The sequence below is a fragment of the Accipiter gentilis genome, chromosome 15, assembly GCF_929443795.1.
Source record: "Accipiter gentilis chromosome 15, bAccGen1.1, whole genome shotgun sequence".
In the NCBI taxonomy this organism is placed as follows: Eukaryota; Metazoa; Chordata; class Aves; order Accipitriformes; family Accipitridae; genus Astur; species Astur gentilis.
Window position 1 is genome coordinate 4,107,993 of NC_064894.1, and position 23,950 is coordinate 4,131,942.

Sequence of the window (23,950 nt, forward strand, 5' to 3'; positions counted from 1 at the left end):
GCCCCACCAAAAAACATAAGCACATACACAAAATAATTTTAAAACAAGAGCATAGCAACTTCATCCCTAAAAAAGACCCCAGTGATTATGAAGGGACAGAAAGGTGATTCTACTGTTTTTCTTCCTCATTTTAAAAGAAGAGAATTTATATAATTACCAGGAAGCCGCTATACAACAAAACAGCTGTAAAGAGCCAAATTTCTTGGCCTGGCTTCCAGGAGCTATGTTACTAGATTTTGAATCAAGTCATTTAACCCAAATTTGCAGATAGCCACAGGTTCAAAAGAACCTGGGAGATCCTCCATGGACTTGCTGTTTTGCTTTTGATGACTCTGGGCATCTTGCTGAGGCCGTCTTCTTCAGTCAGGTAGAATACCAGAAAGCAAAACAACGATATCAACAATACATAGGGCTATTTTTATAGTGTCTGAATCGGTCTCTATGGCAACACTTTTTAGCCTATTTAGATTTTTTTAAAAAATCTCTCTCTCTTTCTCCCCCTTCTTGCATTATTCTGTTGAGTGACAGATATGGATAGAAAGATAAAATGTAATGTCCACGTACAAACATCTGTCGAGTTTGGAAGAGTAGCTGGTTGGTTGCTTTATATTTGACCTTTCTTTTTAACAGATCTTTCAAAGACATTCCACTAAACTTCTTTCCTTTTCTTTGTGACAAATTTACTAAGAAAAAAAGAAAGATACATTCAACTCCAAATATAATTACTCCAGACATGCATAGATAAATAATTTTTCCTCTTCGAGCCTGAGTGTTTTATGAGAGTGGTGTACGTCATCATTACTGTTTTATAGCTGAGGGGAGGCAAGTACAGACAGGAAAAGAAAAGAAATTATCCAACATCAGTCAGCCAGCTAAGAGTTTCACTGACTGTAGTAGCAGGTTTACAAATTTTCAGTATCTTAACAAGCGGTTTCTGATCCTACACTTTATACCTAAGCTCTCCTTCTTTGGAAGGTTTACATTTCTGGCTCATTATAGCCTTGCCTCTCTCTTCTGTTGCTGTATGAAAAATGCCCACAAACAAGCAGAAGATAGGACTGTACTCTCAGAACTGCAAAACTGACTGTCTCACAAGGCCATTAAATTCACAGAGAAAAAGAAACCTGTATGGAAGTAGAGGAAATTTGGGTTTATAAAATCCTGTTCTGTTATATTAAATCAGAGTACTTCATGTAAGAACAGTGGGTTGGAAACTTAGGTTCTTTATTTGAGGTAAAAAAGATAAGACTGAAGAGTGATGGCTGTAATGAAGTGGGGATGATATTCCCGGGCAGTACAGGAATGAAAGCAGCCGGTGCTGGGTTGGGCTACCTGCACAGAAGAGTTTTACTGAGGATCTTGGACCTTTGTGTAAACAGGCCAGCGGAGGAGTGCCTGTTCTTCTTCACAGCTATGTAGATGAAAGGGATTTTCTTCACACAGGCAGAATTCTTATCCCTCATGATTTGACCTGATTTTTAAAATTATCTGATATAGTTTTGTTACCTGCCAGCTTTAGAACAGAAGAACAGCAGTATCGGATCGGCTCAGCGATCTGTCTTATTCACTGTGCTGTCTACATTAGCCAGGCCTACAGGGAAGAGTATAGGAACGGGGAATGAATGATCCTATCTCTGATACGCCTTCCTGACTTTTTGCAGTCAGCAGTTTAAACATTTTCTGAGCCAGGACAGCATCCAAAGCATCCAGCAGTCAGCCTATTCTCTAATCCATTTTAAACTCATTTATCTTTTTGGCTACCTTCAAATCCTAAAGCAGTGAGTTCCACATTTCAATTTTGTAATGTATCAATGACATAAAAATAAAGTAATATGTTGAGCATCCTAGTTCTAACACTTAAAATTTTATTTGAATGCAAATCACATTATTTGTATCCTGAGCAGAGTTGTTTGTCTTTACAGTCCCTCACAATAACTGGAAGTAAATTTTAAAAAGCACCACAGATGAGACTGATTCATGTGTATCCAACACTCAGACAAAATTGCAGATGATCTGCTGCATCCTGTTGGCTGTTATGTTTCATGCAAAAACCAGAGTGCTGTGATACAAGCCAAAGTGTCATCATTTCAGCTTCATCACAATGTGCTTATATTTTTAAGCACCAGCAATTTTCTTACAAATATTATAAACTCTGCAATTTCTTTAATTGAAAATTTAATATTAGATGGTTTGTGATTTAGAATAAGAAACTGTAAGAGGAAGTTTTGAAATGTATATGGTGATAGTTTATTGAGATCAATTGAGTAATTAGAATGAGTGTTCTCACCAGAATAGTTAAAAAAAAAAAAAATCCATTAGTAATTTCAAACAATGCTTTTGTGCCACATATAGACAGAAAGCCATCTTACAATTGGCCAACTAAATGTAGAATAAAATAGTCAAAAAGTATTCTTAAAAATTATTTTTAATGGCTGAAAATAGCAAAGTTATTTAGAGGAGAGGGAGAGAGAGGGGGAAAAAAGCCACAAAATATCCGCCTCATCTGGCTGAAGTTGATTCAACAGTAGTTCTAAAGTAATTAGTAGCAAGCACCTACCATAAAGCCGTCACAGCTTTACCACCTTCAAGGGCTGAAAATAATTTATCTTTAGAAACTGTGTGCCTAGCATGGATTGAGAAGGTAATATTAATGAAGGAAAGAACCAGGAAATAGCAGCACACTTAAAGCTGACTAGAGCTAAAATCGATGACAAGAGGCAGTCAGAAACACATGAGTAATTTATTAAGCAATGATAGATTTGGGTAAGTAGCACTGCAAAATCAGTCCTTCTTCTGATATGTGGGGTGAAGATAAATTAGCAGTTTTGTAAACTGAGCACTTCTGTTTGCCCTTTGACTAATATATAAAACAAGCCTTCAAGAAATGCATCTGCTCTTTTCCTACCTGGCTTTCGGTGCTGTACTTAACCCCAAAGCTATATTAAATCCCCTGGGGTAAAGACACTACTAGAATTAAACTTCTGTCAAGGCATCGCCCTGAGTGATTACGTTATTAGCAATCATGTTTATGAGGTGTCCCGGCGTGCTGGGGTCTGCACCAACCCTGAGGGAGAGCACTGAGGGCCCCTCTCTCAAGGAGACTCAGGCACAGAGCGGATACAATTCAAAACACTAGACCCATAGCAATAAAGATGGAGTTTTATTTAAGTGCATCCTCTCTTTGGTAAAATATATGTTCTTTCATACAATGACCTCACACGCTTCGTTAGGGAATACAAATCGCCTTCTTACGAAGCGTTAATCTCTTTCCTGTGCATGTGCAAGTGGCTACTCTTCTGTTACGAGTGGAGCAGAAAAATAAATAGCCCAAATAAATATGGGAATCTCAGACCATCATCTTTGATATGAAAAACGCACAGATACAAGAATAAAGGACATTTTAAACAAGTGCCCATAATGGAGGCTTTGTACACTGCCTGCTTCCTCTTGTCGCTGCTTATATGTCCACAGCTCAGAAATTCACATGATCTTCTTCAAACTGGTTGTGTAGCCTTTCTGGTTCCCTTCTTCTCCCTGGAACAGCAAACTTTGAGACACGGTAACTCTTTTACCACTGTAGGCATCTTTAATGGGAAGCTTTTCAAATTCCTTGGCAAGCATTATCTAAGAGCGTAGCTAAAGCCAACCTGGAGGAAGCTGGTGTTGCTAGGCACTAGTTCTCCCTGTAGAAACCTCTGTGCACTCTCTCCAGTGTCCCTCCACAAAATTTTTTTGTGGCTCCGCAGGAAGAAACAGAGGGAAGTGCAATACAGGCAAGAAAGTCAGGGCCAATAGAAAGACTGCTGTTCTCCTTAATCAAGAAATCTGGCTTGAAGTAATATGCTAGAGGAGTTATTACTCGTTATAACTCCTCCTGCTGCATTTGATCTCTCTACAACACCATTTCATTCTTTGCTCCTTTAAAACACGCAGGTTGTTATAGTGTTCCCTTTAATAATCCCAGTTTTACATTTTTTTATAATCACACTAAAGAAATCATTGTGAAAGATTCCACACTGCTTTGTCATTAATATTATTTTGTCCTTACCACAAAGCTTTTATCCTGCTGGTTTAACATAGCAGATAAAGAGAACTGAATGAATGTGACATCTCACAGAATTTCCTCCTTGCTGGAAGACAATGCAAAGGCATAAGCAGCATAAGTGGTTTCACCTTCTATAAAAAAAAAATAATCTTGACATTTTGCTTTCTTGTGCAAGCCATGAATGGAAGCTAATGTCAAAATATTAACTGAGTGGAGAAGTTGACTTTTTTACCTATTGTACTCCGTCCCATTCTTAGTCAATCTTCCATATACATCTGTGGTCACAACCTCTTCTTTTCTCTGGTTGTGGATACTGTTGCTTTTTTCTTTCAACTTCTGTAAATTATCTAATTACCCATCGTGCCAGTAGCCATGGTATACAATGACCAGAACTGGCGGTCAGGCAGACATGCAAAGTATTCTGAGGAACTGTGTCCTCTGAATTCCTCAGTGTGCACATGCATCCATTCCTATACAATCTTTCTTCCATGTGAAAATTGCTGAGATTTCATTAATACCATTAGAATCCCATAATTACTCAATGCTTTCCCTCTCCTGTATTTAAATGGACTCTCAATTTATAGCCTAATTTCTTTAGCTGTGTTTTCCATAAAATAGAGCCCTCCATTAGTAATTTCTTTCTTCCCGCTGAAATTTCATCCTGCAGGTGAGGCAGCTTCTTCACCATTACATGGATCTCTACATGAAGTGAAGAAAGAAACGGATGGCCTCTGAAACAGCCCATGGCTAATGCATTAAAGGCATTACAAATTAATATCATGACCATAAGAAGAATTAATGTGATTCATGATGGTCTTGTATAATAAGTTTGCACTGACTGTGTTGTACATGAACTAGGGCACTGTCAGTTGCGCCGACTGGAGATTCTGTTCTTCACCCCTGGCTCCACGTTCACTCTGGGGTATGCAGGTTGCCAGGATCTGAAATAGAGATGTAAAGCAATCTCTTCTGTCTTCTACCTGCTGAAAATTTTGCTTTGCAACGCATAAGCCGTCCAAGTCTCTCTCTAACCCCACTTGCTTCCTTAGTGTGCCAACGTGTGCTAAGATTCTAATACTACAGGGAAAGAGTATATATTTTGGAAAAAAATAAATAGGTTTTCAATTAAATGAAACAGTAAAAACTGGTAGCCCATATGCGTACACATATGTATCCCATTAGCAACTTTCAGATGCATTTACATCAGTTTTTTTAAAGTGCCTGTCTATGTGCGTATGTCTATACATTACATGAACACTGCTTGAGTCAAAAGCCTCTGTTCTCCGCTCTTCGTAGGCACACACACATGCGCACAATCCACTTGGGTTCACGTTAGGTTCCTGTACTGGGTTTTTGTTTCCTTCACATGAGCCCGTATGGCACTGTGGTTTGGATTTGTGACAAAAAGAGTGTTGCTAATGCTGACGTTTTAGCTATTGCTGACCTCCTCTGTTTCTCAGCTGCCCCGCCAACGAGGAGGCTGGAGGTGGGCAAGAATTTGGGAGGGGATTGACCCCAAGTGACCAAAGGGAAATGCCATCCCATACGACAACATGCTCAGCAATACAACTGGGGGTAGTCTTGCCAAGGTAGCTGTTGCTTGGAGACTGGCTGGGCAACAGTCTGCTGGTGGGAGGTGGTGAGTGATTGCCTTTGCATCACTCGGTGCAGTTTTATTTTTCCTTCACTTATTAAACTGTCTTTATCTCGACCCACAAGTTTTTCTCACTTTTGCTTTTCCGATTCTCTCCCCCATCTTGCTGGGGGGAGTGAGCGAGCGATTAGGTGAGTGCTTAGCTGCTGGCTGAGGTCAGACCACATTTGCTCAAACCCACCACATGTTTTACTGGATAAGAGAACAAAGCCAAAATGTTCTACGTGGGTCTGTAGGTGGGCATGACCCCAAGCATTGGCATGAAGTTTTCCATACTCTGGGAGCATTAGCATGCCTCCTGGCGCAATTTTGTCCCACGCTAACTAGCATTATCCCAGTCAATGCCCTGAGTTCGGGAGAGTTGGAACTGGCAAGGGACCAGTGACAGCAGGCTGTTTGGATGTGGCCACCTTATTTTGGAGTACAAAGACATTAACTAATATAGACATGTGCTGTATCACTCCAGCTGGCCGCAGGATGAGTGAATGCTTTCTAACCCGTTTTGTTTGCAAGTACAAATAGATGTAGCCGTAATGTATCTTTAAAAAATTTACTGTATCAGTTATTTTTGAAAAACAAACCGAAGTTATGTGGCATGAGAAGACTTTGGATGGCCACAGTAATGTAGATACTATCTCCCTTTCCTGGATTATTTCTATTTCAGACTTGAACTACTTTGCTCAAAAGGGACCATTTCTCATTGTCGCCATACTGCTAATCCTAAAAGACATGGTCCTTTGAGGAAAACTGGGCACGCTTGAAACTGAGGGTGCTCTTAGGGGCAAAAATCATCCTTTTCCTATTACCATTATTCTCATATAAAAACTTTTAAGTCCTATATATATACAACTGTGATTAAAAAATAAACATAAAAAGAATAAGGGTAGGTGAAATATGGTAATGCAACAGCATTGCAAAGCTATTGCTTCAATGGTTTCAGTCAATAGTGTAAAGAGATGGAACTCTTAGAGTTATGCAGAGAAGGAATATTTGCTGACACCAATATCCCAGACAAGAAGATGGACTGCTTTCATATGGCAGGATTATAATCATCACAGTCAGACTAAGTGAAAGGCAACTGCAGGCTTTGTTGTTGAATTTCTCATTCTAGTCATCATTTTGATTGCTGTGGAAGCTCCCTAAAATTACAGCAATTTTATTGTTAGTAAATGAGATCAAAATTTAGAATAGAGCAAACAGATGATCTGATTTAAGAGTAGAGATACTTAAGTGACAATCACATTTTCCTAAAAGAAAAAATTCATTGACAAGTTTTTACTCATCTAGCGTTGAGGGGCAACGCAAGGCATTATTTTCTATCTACCCAATGAGCGCTTTTCCTGGTAATTTTTCCATCAGGACATCAGCCTGCGCTTGGATCCTCCTATAGGAATTTGAAGTCTCTCATATCAGGCTCCACTGCTTTGACCATATCAGTATGCGTTCTGCTACCCTCTTATGTTATGCCATCTCTTCAAGGAAGCTCCTTCAACTCCTTGCCTTTGTCAGTGCCCGGACATCTCCTCCTCTTTTTCTCAGAACTCCGTAGGGAGCTCCGGCTCAACTGTGCTCTGAACTACTCTGTTCTTTAGCTGCAGTCATTGCTGACTCATGTGTAACCCTTGTGCTTAGCTCAGCCACCCCTTCACTATCAATCCTGGCTCATTGCCCCTAGCTACTCACGCAGCCCCCACAGTGAACTTTTAAATAAATTAGAGTTAGGAAGACTAAGGACCTTTGGAATACTCTCGCATGAGTTGCTCATCACTCTAATTGACTGCTGACTCTTGTATCCTTCATTCTTCTCCAAACAGGTACAGCCATTGGTGTGCTAATGCAACCAAATATTTCTACTTGCAACAACCCAAAGAGAGATCTAAAAATCTAGGCATCTTTATGTAATAAGTTGAAATGAACATATAGCACATTGTTGTATGTTATAGCCAAACAGCTTTTGCTTCATTGTTAATGCAGTTGTCTCATTATTATGTCTCTTCAAACCTGCCTAGAGCATTTGTCTTCATTTAAGGGAGCACACTGCACATTCCATATTTTAACATAAAACCAATATGGAATTTTCATAGTCTAAAAACAGTTCCTGAAAAACAACTGTCCTGAAAACCAAAGCACAATAACATCAGTGAAGCCTGTTTATTATTTATCCATAATCTCCACCTTAATTTACATAGTTACCAAGTAAATAGAATTGTTTCTGACAGCCCAGTAGAACCACTCGGACAGCCAGCGCGCATTCTCTTTTTTCCTATGAGTCACAGCCAGTTACAGAGACTTTTCAGGCCAAATTGCAGTTTCATCGATATCAATCCGGTCCCTTCTGTTCACACTGCACCCTCAGTTCTGCTTTTATAGTACTGCTACCCTCAGCGATGAGCAAGAACATAAGAACTTCAGTTCTTCAGTGGTTTTCAGAGACCAGATTTTGATTTTGATTTTGCTTGCCCATCAATTAAAAAAACCCAAATCTATATTTTATCCACAAATCTATATTTTATCCAACTATATACAAGAATCCTTCGGACTTGGTAATGCAAAACCTCACAAAGCTAATTTTATAGAGTAATTTTTCAGGAGAGCATCACCTTCAATTTAATTTTTTAATTGTCATTCCTCAATAGCTCAGTAATGAAGAAGTTGGGTTTTACTTGAACTAAGTGTGATCCCTTTACACTCAAAAGGGTTGATTTTTCAGAAAAAAAAAAGACCAAATACAAGAAAGAGAACTAGGAAAGGGTGTTCTCTGGCACAGCGAAACATCACTACTACAACACAGTGATAACGATTTGAGGTTAATTAGTCAGGAAGAAGTTGAAAAAAACTTGGATTTAAATTGATTTTATGCTTCAGAGTTGTAAAGGGCTTCTTATTTTCTTTCAAGTCTTCCTATAAACTTGCTGTTCTGAGCTTGATAAACTTCACAACACATTCATGTGAGGACATCATAGTTAAAATACTTAGTTATTTTGTCCTGACAGAGTTGACATTTACCTTGTTTAAAGTGTTTAACATCAAAGCTAACAGAATAAATTTGTGATGTGAAGTAGGCCATATTCACTTACCAGAAAAGTATTCATCTAATACTTTGTAAACATTTAAAACACTTTGGATAAGAAGCAGGATCACAAGCCTCTGTTCATGCACCTCTCATCCCTTATTCTATAGCTATAGTGCTCAATATAAAGCCCACTTATATTAATGGGAGTCTTTCCACTGACTTTTGAATTAATCCTGTAGCCAATTAGAGGATTGTATTCCTTCATTTCCTGACTGCCCAGAAAAATATACAGGTTGACAGCACGAAGGCAAAACGGGAAGAGCTTCCCTTGCCCACTTTTGTAATCGAAGAAATTAAATTGGCTCTGAATAACCTGTTCTATGATATTGCTTGTGCTGAGCTCATTTGCTTGAATATAACCTAGCAATAACAATCCAAACCAGGAGGAAGACTAAAATGAGTATGAGCGTAAGGAAACTGCATGAGAACTGTCTTCCAACTGGCTTTCAATTTACAGTAGGCATGCCACCGAGAAAGCAATTCGGAGTTAACACATTACGAACTTGCACATTGCACTGACAAGCTCCAGAGAATGCTGTAAACAACACGGAATGAAATTTACTGTCTCATGCGTTAGTAATAGCTGAGCATATTATGAATTATCCAGCTGGACTTCTTGCCTCTATCCCAACTGGTAGCCAAAACCAGCCACAAATATTTCTACAGCCCCAAGGGGAACTCGCGCACGGCTTGCGTCCGTAAGAGCAGGGCTCACTGCAGGGCAGGAGGACAGTTGTGTGCAAGGCGATCGTCAGGCAGGGTTCCTGGCCCGGGATCTCCTTCAATCTGGGCCTGGGCCTGGGCTGGAAGAACATTTTTTGGCCCAGGTCAAAACTGTGCCCAGGAATTCACGAAGGGGGTAGCAGCATGGATCACTCGCCAGTGGATAAAGGATGCCTTTACTCTTACTAGTGTAGACAGGTTCTGCCATACGACAGAGCAAGGAAGGTTTGCAAACGCAGCGAGTAACTTCCACAAATTCTTTTCTATCCCCAAAATAGCAGACTATCCCTTCACATCTAGTTAACAGAATGATTTTGTACTATGTACGTTATAAGGTCTGGAGAAGAATAATGGCTAGCAGAGGAATTAGATTGGATAAGAAACATCAGCCCTTCATAGAAATAACTGTGGGATGCTAAAGTACAACTATACAGTATCAAATTTAAATGCAGAGGTTGTTGATGTGAGTGATAGAGGTGACAACTACCAACGGAGAACTTTCAAGGAAAAGAACTGCAAAGGGCAGAAGCTAACAAGAAGGCTCTGTACACTTTTTGTGGATCAGATATGAACATCACCTCTATTACTGGACTCTGCACCCTGGGAAAAAACAGGAGACATTCTGACTGATCTCCTTCATAAGTAAGTAAGTGTCAATAAAGATTGTGAATGCTTTACTCACAGGGAGGTAATTTTCAGAAATACCTTGGAGGTAAACACTGGAGAAAGAGGAGCAGGAATTGAATCTGTCGGTAAAGCATCTAGAGGAACTTTACGTGAAAATTAGAAGACAGATATTTCAAGTGAATCTGGAAAGTGCAAATGTGGAGAAAACTTAAAACAGTTTAAAGTATAAGTTTTCTTATAGTCACCACTCACAGCATTGCACTAGGATCACTGTGGTCATATTGCCAGATAAAAAGACAGACTCCAGAAGAGAAGACAAGATATGACAGACAAACAAACCTTAAATCCAAATAGCTGAACAAATTATACTGCGCTCTGAGACTGGGCACATGTAGTGGCCCCAAAGTTTGGCAACTGTTGTGAAAATTTGCACATGATAAAAAAAAAAAATTAAAAACAAAATCAAAACTTGATACTGAAAATATCTTCCTGTGGCATTGTGGTGCAGTTGATGATACAGAAGTCCTTTGTGAGACTGTAGGTGTAAGCTAAACCAAAGGAACTGCAGAAACAGCTGGGTCATTTCCAGCCAGCTTATATGCTATTTGTCAAAACCTAGAAAGGCATCTTGCTTGTTGTGGGCAAACAAAAATTATTGACTAGAAGAATGAAAAATTGAGTGTCCTTAGTTACGGCTCATTATTTTTGTGGGGCAGATCACGTAACTACTCAAAACCCACTGCTGTTGCACTAAAAAATTTGCTTGGTCTGAAAATCCAAGTAGAGGTTACCATTCACATTGGCTTGTACCACATACAGAATCCTGCAGTATAGTAATTAACTGCATATCTCTTCTCATAACTGCTCATGAAGTCAAATGCTAATTATTTTGGGTTATCATGTCAGATAGCAGAACGCAATGTAACGAAGTTAAACCACGAGCCTTCAACTTTTAAGGACGCCAGAGAAGATTTTTAGAAGATCTAAAAGGTTGTCTATAAGCTAATTAAATAGTTTCATAGTTGTTGCATTAAAATATGAGTAACATTATTTTAGAACAATTCTTTCCACTATTTTCAATATGGGTGCCAGATTTCCTGGATTCTTTGCTTGAGCAAGTGGTATCAGCAGTACTGAAGCCTGGCAAAAGAAAAGAACATGGGATTTTTTAAATGAGATAGTACCTTCAGAGCTTTATGGTGCCAGTAATATTAATGATCCTGGAAGAGAAACCTGAAAGTCTACAGCTATGATTTCTCAGGCGTTTAAGATCCTAACAGTTTCAAATATGTTTGCGACTGAAGAGGCAGCCTTCCTTGCCATATTTTTTTGTCATTGAAAAATCTGTCCTCCTTCCAGAAAAGCACTCCTGAGATGCAAGCCCTTACTTCTTTGTTCCACAGCCTCTGAAAGTCCCTCTACTATTTCATGACAGTTTACTCTAGAAATTACTATTTAATCTAGAATTCAGTATCGTCTGACCTATATACTGTATCCCTGTATTCTGACAGTGTCTGCCATTCCCGAGACAAAGGTACGGTATTGTGCACATCAATAAGATAAAATGCCATTAAAAAAACAAATAAAGAATAATAAGCAGTATTTTCCTTTATGAAATCATATATTTAATTTAAATTTTTAATTTAAAGAAGGAAAGATAAGCTTTTATAGTTGAGGACTTGAGAGTCACAAAAAGCCAATAAAAGACACCAGTTTTGACATAGAATTATATTTCTGCTCTTTGCTACATCCTTTGCATTGTCTTTGCTTTGTTTGTTCTTTGTTTCTTTTATTATTGTGGTCTTTAACTGCTCTTTCTTTGTCTATATGGCATATGGTCAGAACTTTATAAGAATAAAATTAACACCCATCTTCTTAGGTTCATCTCCTCAGAGCCAAGTCAAGGGCAAGATTTTTTTTTTAATCTCCAAGAAATTTTATCATTTAAATGATTTTCTACGAGTTTTCATTTCTACTTCCTGACATAATCCAGCTGAGTGGATTTTAGCCATATTCACTTTGATATCACCAATGCAGATTTCATTTTTCATGTTCATTTTCCAGTAGCTTTGATTCTTATACTATTTATCAGAACCCAGAGACAGGCACCTAGTTTGCTGAAGGAAAAAGAACCTGTTTCAGGGCAAGAAGACAAATCAGGTGTCCTTACTTAACCTTCTTTGTCTCTGTGGGGAAGATCTGTTCACACTGCTATTAAAAAAACCCACTGTTCTATTAAAAATAAATAAATAAATAAATAAACACCAACAACCAGATGCTCCAAAAATAATGATAAATTCTTATCTTGAGGTTACATTTATGACCTACTTTTTGTAGGTCACAAAATCAGATAAATGTTCTCTCTATTATTCATCATTATTACATTAAAAATATTAATTGCTAGAATAAGTAGCTTTGAATTTCCACTGTTTTTTACATTTCTCAGCTGTGATTCAGTACCCTCATTTGGAGTGGGTGTCTTACAAGAATGAAAGCAGGAAATAATTTGATACCTGATGTGAGCTCTTGCTTTCAAAGGTGTATGGTTTATTAAAAAGGGATGAATGGTCTTACTTAGATATTCAAGGTAGCTAAACACTTGAGGCTCAATTAAAGCTCATGAAATTGTGCATTCTGAGGACAGAAAAGCTCCCTTCCCCCACTTGTAATTAGAATTAAATATAGGGAGCTGAGAACAGCAGCGATGGGAGGAAGAGGAGGTTAAAGTAACAGAGTTGACTTAATTTCAGGAGCTTGAAGAAATAGTGAATAAATTAGGCTGTTAAAATTCATTTTGTTGCAAGTTGACAGGTGCTCAGCACAGGTAATTAATGCTGTGAGTTTTAATACACTAGAATTAGAAACAAATAAGAAACATCTCCTCCTAAAGCAGTGGGGAAGGCGCACACCGCTATCTCCTGGCGCCGACAGGTTGACACGCTGCGGCTCTCCGCGAGCCGTGGGCCACGAGGTTGTCGTGATGCTGCTGCGTGTGCAGCGAGGCGAGGGGAGGCGGTGGTCCCTCGGCAAGGGAGAGGAGGAGAAGGAGAAGGAGAGACTGGGAGTAGTCCATGACCTGGTGAGAAAGAAGAGAATACTAATAAAGTACTTGCTAAAATTAAGGCTCCCTGGCTGGAGATACTCAATGCCCCGTTTAGTAACAGCCTTTGGTGAAAACGAAATTTTGTTCCTATTTGGAAATAGGCTTCCCAGATAAAGCGCTTTCCCAGACAGAACAGTGTTGTCTGTTTATTTGTTTATCAAAGGGGAAGAATACAGAAGTCCCTAAAAGCCACATTTCCAGGAGGGTATTGGTGAACCATGCTGAGCCCATGGCTGTACCTGGGAGACGGCGTTTCGTTTGCCAGGAGCGCTTCTCTGGCTGGGGAAGGAGGGAAGCTGAATTCACTTCAAGCCCTGCCTGCTCAGAATCCTCTCATCTCCATCCCCCAGTGGTTGTTAGGTGACGTTTTGAGGCTGATTTGCATCTTTCTGATGGTATGTGATGCAAATACGCCGTTATAGCAGGGATACAGACTCACCGTCGCTGTTCATTAAAGACCCCTGTCTGCCATTCAGAAGAGTTGCTTATAATCAGCAGTCATATATTCAGGGATCGCTTCTAATAAAACTTGCTTCTGTCTTCTCATTTTGTGATCATGATCATTAACATTTTCATCACAGTTCTTTCTTCCACAACAACCATGTCCACATTTGTCTCAGATTATCATCATCTATCTTTCTTTCAATACAGGGGATAAATTATGAACTAAATCCTGCAGTCTGTACGCAGTCAGCCATAAGGGTTAGCAATGTTTTCACCAAAAAGATCAGGATTTGTTTGTATTTGCATTATTTATAAGGGAAATAGTATATTCACATTTTTTGTCAAGGTAATACCGTGTTTTATCAATGCAGTTTCTCCCTAAAAGACTCTGTACTCTTCCTCAAAAGTCATTTTATTGTCAAATTCTCATTCCAACAGCACATGCTAGCTTTTACAAAAACATTGATAGGAAAGCAAATTAAAGTTGTGTAGTGGGACTTCATAACATGTGAGCCAGCTAGTAAAAGAAAGGACATTTCTGTATTTTCTAGTTATTGTGTGTTTCACTGCATAGCTTTCATTTTTAAATATTTATTTTTCATATACAGGAAATACTGCTATCAGTCAGGCTTTAACAGGATAGATTTTATGAATCCACATACTTTATGGACATCTAAACGTAAGAATTAATGGCAACATCTAGGATGGAATGACTAGTGCATTTTCAGGATCTGCTGTTTTTTCCAGCTTACATTCCTCGCGTTTTAAAAACAAACAGTAGTTCTCTTGCATATAATTATATAGTACCCCTTTCCCCCAGATTTACATAGACAGTTTGACCCGGGATTAGAAAACAAGGTGTTTGTTGCCTCTGTAAATTCATAGCAGGAAATCATTAAGTTTTGACTCTTCAAGTGCATATCTTTTTTAAAATTCAGAGGTTGATATCAGCTAATGCTAATATCAGCTAATATCAGCTATGTATTTGAGATAACTATTGGAGTGAACCAACACAACTGATTTCAGATAAGAATCTGGGAAAATTAACACAACAGAAAATTAAAAAAAAAAAAAGACCTGAAAGTAATTAGGAATATAAAATGAACTAAAAAACATGTGTGGTGTCATATATATCTTATCCTTCCCTAATTTTGGTAGCTGCCAGCCTCGATTCAACAATATATGCAAGCATCTATATATAATTAGCAACTTGCATATTTTCTCCCTAAATAGTTTGCTGAACTGGGATTTTTAGTAAAAAAATTGACTAGCCTTTTATGACATGTGTGTAAGATAGCTATTAGATGTGTATGCTGCATAAAGAAATAATCACAAAACTAATATCTACATTTCTCCAGTACGATCTTGCATTGCTAATATTGGGGGTGTGAAATATATATATATTTTTTTTTAACCTTGATATAGTTTTGACACTTCAAATTGTGATAAGCATAAATTGTGATAAGGACCTTCTCAATATTACTGTTATGTTTTTGGTTCTGGGGTGCAATGCACACTGCATTTTATAGCCTGTTTTGAGCAACACAGTGGAGGGTAGATCATCATTCATGCCAAGAAGCTCATTTATACAAGCTACAATGTCAAGTCTAATTAAGGGCTACGGTGACAAAAGAAAGCCAATTGCATGTGCTCAAAATACTTTTCAGATGACAAATGGCTGATACCCAGAAAAACAGTATCTAGGGTAATTGTTAAGGTTATGATACTTAAACCTGACTATAAAGATCTCAGGCAGTATATTCCAGTGGTTAATGTTCTGTAAGAATTAAGTAAAAAATCAAATAAATCAAACTTAATCTATTGCCTAAAATTCAGATCTTTCTGCATGGAGGGAAAGAAAATATAACTGGCAATTAGGAGCATTTGTATCCCCACGTTTTCTTTATTCTGCTCTGTGAGATTCTATAATCAGTGACTTTGTAACTTGCTTACCACAATGGCTTTGTGATGATGCCTGGTCAAAGTAACCGTGTAGAGAAAAATCTGGTGGTACGATTCATTTTGTGTTCTTTGTCCCTGCTCAGCACACTTAGTGTTCGGGAAAACAGTCAAAACCTCTTCTGCCTAATCCCCGTCAACCTCTCTCTTTCTTTCTCTCTCTCTTTGTGGCCGCCACATCATAAAAGGGGGAGTTGATGCTAAGGATAAAGGTCAAGTTGATAGAATATGACAACTCTTTGAATTGAAAAGAGAAATGAGTGTCCCTAAGTATTCAGCATGAGCTTCTCTTTGCTCCCTGCAGGGCATCTGCACCACAACCACCGCATTTTTACACTTCTTCTTCTTAGCTTCGTTCTGTTGGGTTTTGACAGAAGCGTGGCAGTCATATATGGCTGTTACCGGAAAAATTAGGACACGGCTCATAAGGAAACGTTTCCTGTGCCTTGGATGGGGTAAGTCCGTAAAATTAATTTCCTCAGGACCGATGGAATGAAACGTTTAATGCTGTGACAATGTCAAGAATATCATCATTTTCTTCAGTAAACCTGAAAGATAGTAGACAGCACGTTACTAAAAAGAAAACTGGGTTAGGAGCCCGTCCACTTTATCTCAAGCTTGAGCTATGGTGGTGTATATTTTAGCATTCTTTTATAAATAGGTTTTAACAAAATTTTAGAAGTTTTTCAGCAAAGTAGTGTAATATCAAGTAATCAAAATAAAACAAGAAAAAACATTCACTGCATATTCATGAAGCCTCTTCCTAGTTCACTTTAAGACCTGTCAAATCTACCGGTAATTTAGCTACATCAAAGTGGTACACCGTGGGCAGAAAACAGTGTCCTCCTCCCTGCCGGTGCTTCAGAAAAACAAATCCTGCAATATCACTGTGCTTCATTAAATGATTCATTCCATGTAAAATTGGCCATTTTGCATTAGCCTGCCCCATCATTTTTTGTCCAGACAGAACAGCAATATTTTGCTCAGCATCTAACGGTTATTACTGCTTTGGTTTTTTCCAGGTTTACCAGCGTTAGTGGTTGCAATATCAATAGGCTTTACCAAGACGAAAGGATATGGAACAGCCCACTAGTAAGTCACTCTGAAATGATAAATTATGTTTTTAATTAACAAGACTGTCATACCCATCAGGAATTCCATAGCATAGTCTGAAGGCTCTACAGGTACCCATTCACACTTGGAACTGCCCTCAGCGTCACTGAGTGGTCCACAAAAGAACAAAGAGAAAACCATATGCCAGTCTTGGACTGAGCTCAGCAGAGCCCCAGGGGTCCTAGATTTCTTGAGAGGTTTTGAAGTCGCAAGCCTTCTAGAAACACCCAGGGTTAAGTCCACTCTAGACACCTAACATTTATATCCATTTACCAAGGTGAAGGTCAAATGTTACGGCCAGCCTCTAAACATGTCTAAAACTCTACTGGCAAGAGTCTTTTTGGCACCCACGTTTCTGCCCACCGAGCACGTACCTCGGCTGTAATGCCCCTGAGCTGCTGGGAGCCAAAGGCCGGCAGAAATCTCAAATTAGCTCTCCCGTCCATCGCCTCTCTCCTGGAGTGCCTGATCCAGCCCATTCCCTGGACCGTGCTGTACTGGAGAGGCAGCGGCGAGGAGATCTGTGTACTTCATTTACATTTTATTAATGCAGTTCCCATTTAGCCGCCTGGCTGGTTCCAGAGCGCGTTTAGCGCGCTGGGAAATTCACTCGTCGGCGAGGCTGCCCTTCGGTTGTCTCCTGCTGAAGAAGGAGCTTGGGCCGAGCCTCCCTCCTGCCAGCAGAACGCTCCGACCACCAAGACGTTATGTAGGAGAGAGCGCGTTTCCTTCGGTTGTCCTGTTTGGAGCTCTCCTCACGTCGCCTGAGAAATTAAGTATGCATCTGGACAGAAAGAGAGGAAATATGACTCTATAGCCTGGTAATGAGGGCATTCATCAGAGATGAGGATGAGTTAGGTCAAGTCCTCGCTTCAATGAATATTTAATTATTCTCCTTAGCATCATCACTGAGTGAGATCAGGATTCCCCCTCCCTGCCCTGTGTCTCCCACCCTCTTGGCACACGGCGGGGGAGGCTTCAAGTCCTCGCTCCTGCTCTGCGTGGGTAAGGATTCAAACCCAAATCTCCGCCTGAATACCAGCTCTAACCACCGAGCTCTTTAGTTTTAAACTGTGACAACACATGTCTTGCATTTTACTAATGAGGAACGGCTTACCTGGCTGAAGTGCTAACTGTGGGACGGCACTTAGGGCTGGCAATCATGAGTGAACCAACGGGCTTAGCCACCTTGTGGGTGTTAAATTAAGAACCTGCCCCTCTGACTTTTTTCCTCGCTAATATGTGCTCATCTTGCTGGCTTTTTTGTTATTTAGTCCTTGAAGGAGGACCGGAGAACCGTTTCAGCTGCGAGGTTTATGAATCACAAGTTCACAATGTCCAGACCCCATTGGGGATGTAGCCCTGTCCCTTGCAGGATCAATTCCACTGCAGTTACTCCAGTGATACTATTCACGTGTGACTACTTGCTTTAGTTAGTGTTGCTTCCTGCTTCCCTCCTGGGCTGAATGCATTTTTAAAAGAGGATATACTGAAATATTCAGACAAAGCAACAAATCATTCATTAAGTGTAACCTGGAAAGTAAAAAAGAGCAAGTCTCTGCCCATGTAACAGCTCCTCTCCCAGGATCCAAATTCAGCTGACACGGTACCATGGGACAAAAGCACAAAAGAAGGTGTACAAGGGACAAACAGAACCATAATGCAGCTTTCTCATCTCACTTGCAAATACATTTTCTTGGCATTTGACGTCAGAATAATATAAAGAAAACAGAGAATACAGGGAATGGAAATTCCTCCTCCATCACCAGCTGAGGTGCTGTCCCACTCTAGAAGCCAGCAAAGACTTGTGTCCCATAACAACTGCTGGGCGGTGTAAAAGCAGAGCTCCTGTTCTGCTCCTCTTCCCATAACTAAAGCACTTGTGTAAGTTTGTTAACTGCTTACACCGTATTTGGCCTGTTTGGCTGCAATCAGTTACACACACGCTGCCATCAGAAATATATCCTGTTGCAAACTATTCCTGATGTGCAAGATGCTGTTTTTCAAAACGATGGTTCCAAATGGAGAAAATTAAGAGTAAAAATGAAGGAATTGATTCCAGTCCCATAGTCCCACGCCTGAAGAGATTGACCGAAAGGCCCAAGGATCTTTGAAACAGATCTTGGCTTCATATTTGACTGATGGGAGTGGCTTGAATTGTTCACACTCGAACCAATTCTGTGATCAACAGTCTCTGATGTCTATCTTTTTCTTTCATCCCTAATTACTAGACAGCTATATCACTGTACATTTAAAACTACACATGAAAACTATTATTTCACACAGACACTTGTACTGATATAGATACAGAAGCTGAAGGGATTTCCTAAAAGTAAATAAACCCACAGTGACAAGCTTTTAGATATTTCAGGATATCTGAAAAATATTTGTGTGTCTGAAAGCTTGATTGTTTTTTCCAACTCTTTCTGTGTGTCTAATAAATATTGTTGCTGCCTCTCTTCAGACGATCAGAGCTATGAAAGCACCACTACTACAAGTCACAGTTAATAAACCTGCGTGACCCACTCATGTTTACATACAGTGCTGTATATTAATGAGCAGCGCAGATAACTTCCAGGAATTCATTATATCAGCAAAAATTAAAATTCAGTCATAGTCATGTTCTCCTAAGAGAAGAAACCTTTCTCCTGGAGAGCATCAAACAGCTCACAAAATCTACAGGACACAGGAGCAAGTCTACAGATACTTCATCACTCAGCAGAATTTTATGACCATGTAACATGGTCCCATAAAACCACCAGTGGATGCTCTTAATACTAATCAATTTATATGGCTTTCTGCTACATGGAGATCAGGGAGAAAGAAGACAGAATAGGAGAACAAAATAAAAACAACTATAAATCATAGAAAAAAGCTATCAGAGCAAAGAAAAAGAAGCGAAGAAGGAAAAATAGTAAAAAAAATGACAGCAATTGCCTTACGGTATAAGGCAGCACCCGAGAATCTGTCTTCAGAAAGTTTTCAACAGAAAACGATTGGGAAAAAGTGCATTTCAGATCCATCAACTAGCAGATATTGAATACATTGCAATGATCACATCACACATTGTTGAAAATCCAGATTGTTGAAAATTCAGATTGTGTAAAGAAAAGAAGACAACCTCTACATTTTTATCCAACTCTGCCTCTAAATGGAAGTCACTCTTTTCAACAGCCTTTTTATTTGAGGGCATGGGAAAGGGAGGGAACAATGCTCCCTCGGTCTTAATGATTGTTGTGGTAGAAACTGTTTTCTTTTTATATTAAAAAAAAATCTTGTTGGCCCTTTTTTTTAGCACAGGTAACTGAAATTATGTTTCAAACACAATCCATCAACAATTTTTATGAACTGATGTTTCCATCTCCCAATAAACATGAAAATTTTAAGTACATGTCTTACTTATGCAGCAGTCAAAAAGCAGTTTAAAAGCTCATACCAGTAGGGAAATGCATTGTGAATACATTTCCCCCCTCTCAGAAGCCCATGTTCTCAGTCTCTCACAATAAATAACCTAGCTTTTGGAAAAAATAGCAAGAAAAATTGCAGAACATTTTGAAAGCATTTTTCTTTGACATTACAAAAATAAATTGAACATAATTGTTGTAGTTGTTTTTTGAGGTAGGAGGTAGAATAGCCTGACAAGTATTACCTTTTTAACAGTGAAGCAGATATGAACTATTTGCATCAATTTATCGTTCCAGAATTTAGCACAGTGATGCAGTTGGGTTCATGTGGCAGATTTCTTGTGGCTTCTTTGCAGTGGGAAACACTTTTATTCTTCGCGGTTCGAATTCCAGCGTAAACAGACCGTTAATATTATGATGTGCTTGCATTTAATTTACTTGGTTTTCAAAAGTACAAAAACAGGACTGGAAAATAAAAGAAGATGTGTATTATTCTGATGTGAATGTTTCTGGATGTGAGATCCAAGTAAATTATTTGAACGCATATACTTGAGTTTTCTTATATGTAGGTGTGATCATGCATTCAAATAAACATGCAGTTCTTTGAATGTGTAATCACTGGGAAAATAGCACAGCTGCATTTACTTCAGTGTGTGAAGCTCCTGATCTTTTGCAGATATGGAAGGCTTTACATCATGTTGTATCAAATATTTAGAATTTGATTCTGCAAGCGCTCTGTGTTTGGAAATCTGATGGGTTTTCAGTGAAAGCCCCGATGCAGTATGACAGACCCTGCAAGATTAGTAGCTCACCAGAAAATGCAGTTTTCAGATGCTTTAAAATATACATTTAAATTGTTTGCAAAACATTCCAGAGAATACAGCACAGTTAGATCATATATGATTTTTCTTTAATGGCAATATTGTCTGTAAGACCTAGTTCTATATAGAAATTACTAAATGACATAAGAGAAGATATGTAGAAATATTTTTTTCTGAAGTTCTACATTACAGGTACTTGCCCATTCATTGCTTTAAGTATAGAACTGTCAGGCATTGTAAGTTGGAAATGTTTCTAGATACCTACCTGGCAAGTCCTCTTCAGTTAACTCATCATCCATGGCTAGAGGAGATTCAACAAAGATTTGCAAACTTATTTTCTGTTGTGGTCTTAATACATTTTAGGCATTTCAGTATATGTATAGTTCACAGTAAAACTTTTGAAATGTTAACAATTGATAATGGAAATAACTTTCAACTCCCTACATCATTACATCAACAAAGTAATTGGTTTTTGCATGTGCATATGAATCTCTAGATGTAGGATTGAACATACACCGGAAGAATCTCATGCTGTAGTAACTATTAATGCTTTCTTGGCAATGCGTTATACTTATTTTTAATTTGTGTTAGTTCTTCTCTAATGTTCTTTCCAGCTGTTGGCTGTCTCTTGAAGGAGGGCTACTTTATGCTTTCGTTGGACCTGCAGCTGCTGTTGTCTTGGTAAACATTAATATATTTTCCAGTATTTTCATATGAAATGATGGAATGTGCTATTTAAATTATAAAAGCTTAGCTGTCCAGTAGCGTTACATTTTGCTGTGAATACTGAGCTCAGTATTGTTTAACATACCTTCAGTATTTTGAATGCATGATTCATTGAATTGTATCACTCCTTTATACCAGTTATCTCTCCGTGTCTACACAGTAAGCTGTGAAGAATAATGTCCTGATTAGTGGCACAGAAAACTTGTTACAGGCATCACTGAGTTATTATCAGTAGCATCTACACACTTGTCACTGCCTCGTGAAGTTCAGTGACAGTCTTGATAGAGTGCTGCTTGGCAGTGTATCACCGTGCCGGCAAAAGCAACAGGAGGAGTGGAACCAGCCAGCAAGTTCTCCATGGCTACCGCTTTTGAAGGCAAAGGGAAAAAATCATCGTAGCCGGGAAATGTTACTCGTTTGTGTATAAATCTTCCACGTCTCTGGAAATGCATTTAGGTGTAGGATTCACTTTGCCTAACTGTAGACATCTGCAATGTAGATTTCTGTGTCTAGGCTAGTTATCCCAGCCACATTTCATTGTCAGTGGAGAAGAATACACACTTTTAGGGCTCAAAGCATCAGAAGTATTTCGGGTGTCTACTTCAGGGTAAGATGGATTGCACGTTACATGTGCCATCGGCTATCAGTCATCTGCTCTGCAGTCTGTATGGATTTTTTACAATATTTTGTTTAGCATTTTTCCCTTACAGATTTTGAATCCAATTCTTCTTTCCACCCCACCAACTTCATACTAGGATAGCTCTATCAACACCGGTTATTTCTGATTTTCCATTGCAAAAGGGAATCGGTCTTAGTAGTCATCAAAGATATCGCCGTTTAGCTACATAGATTTTCCTGAAATGGATGTTTACTACTCCCATAGAGTTTGTCTCATCATTGCCTGGAGTCAAGCCAGGATCCTTCTGTACAACTCACAGTCCCTGTCATGATAGAGGAGCCAAGGCTGTTTACAAAAAGCCAGTCATAATTTTCACATGGAACTGTATGTTCTCTGCGTAATTGGCAAGCTTTGTTCAGAAATGTTTGAAGTTCACAGTTGCAGTTTGCCCTACCATTAGCTAGTAGCTATGGAAGGAGCTGTTCCATGCAGCCACTTAAGCCTAAGTGTTCAAAGCAAAAGAATTATATAACATCAGCTGAAAAACGTAAATGCTGAAAATAAAGTGATAATAAGAAAAGCTGGAAAAGAGTTGGCAGGACAGACTGGCAACAATTAGGTATTTTGGCACAGGTCTTGAAAAATCTGTTTGAAAGGAAAAAAGGATTACCCTTTTCTAATAATAATTTTAAAAAAAGGGAACATTTATTTAATAGATTCTTTACAGGGCCATGCAGAGACAGGTTCAGAGAGTTCGGTTCAATAATACAAATGGATAATAACAGTCATTAAGTTGTCCATTAAATGCCATTAGGACGTCCAGTGAGTGCCAAAGTCTGACTGCTGAAACACGTGAATTTTTTTGTAGGTTAGGTCTTCAACCCATGTGTGTGAACGTATCACCATTTACTTTAATGGACCTAACCAAACTTACCCCAGGCGCTCATCCGGCCCGCAAAAAAAAAGGGAAACTACAGTCAAACAAGGCTCAAGACTGGCATTTTGGGGAATGACGTAGACAGTGACTAATGCGCAGGAGGGTACGGAAAACCGCGGGCTGGTTCTGCGTACGTGGGAACCCCCACAGCGGCCGTAAATGCTCCAAAAGGACCACGGTCACGGTCGTCGTGTGCTCCCACCCGCTCCTCCCTGGGCACACGACTCAAATGCGGTGGTTTTCCCGGAATAGGAGATAGCGTTGCATTTCAAACGGAGGAAATATTAAAGCTATCGTAGTCAAGCTTCTGGCCAGCATCTAACTTGATACCAGGCATAATTAAATATTCAAAAATCAGCCTGTTGCAGTGTGCGTATGTGTTACCCGTTTGAGAATACGGCCTTTTGGTGGGCTCAGGGACGGTGTTACACAGCTTCTGAAGGAATACCCAGAAATGCACCAGAAGGCATTTTGCAGACCTGTAAGAGCCCTTTTCTGAAGTAACAGGGTAAAATGTTTTCTTTCAGGCACTGAAAGCTCTACTGTTTGTTTTCTGTTTGACAGGTCAACATGGTGATTGGCATTTTGGTATTTAATAAACTTGTTTCCAGAGATGGAATCCTAGATAAAAAGCTCAAACACAGAGCGGGGTAAGCAACAATTGGGTTATTTTAAAGCGTATTAAAATTGTATCACCAATTT

General features: G+C 39.2%; 1 protein-coding gene across 6 annotated transcripts in view; it reads left to right on the plus strand.

Moving 5' to 3' along the window:
- Window positions 1–23,950, plus strand: part of ADGRB3 (adhesion G protein-coupled receptor B3) — a 467,107-nt gene that overhangs the window by 406,549 nt on the left and 36,608 nt on the right. For all 6 annotated transcript variants that reach the window (XM_049818118.1, XM_049818121.1, XM_049818122.1 and 3 more), the window contains 4 exons: window positions 15,933–16,083; window positions 16,651–16,720; window positions 21,581–21,647; window positions 23,813–23,898. In XM_049818118.1, coding sequence (XP_049674075.1) covers window positions 15,933–16,083; window positions 16,651–16,720; window positions 21,581–21,647; window positions 23,813–23,898 — 374 coding nt within the window. The remainder of the gene's footprint in view (window positions 1–15,932; window positions 16,084–16,650; window positions 16,721–21,580; window positions 21,648–23,812; window positions 23,899–23,950) is intronic.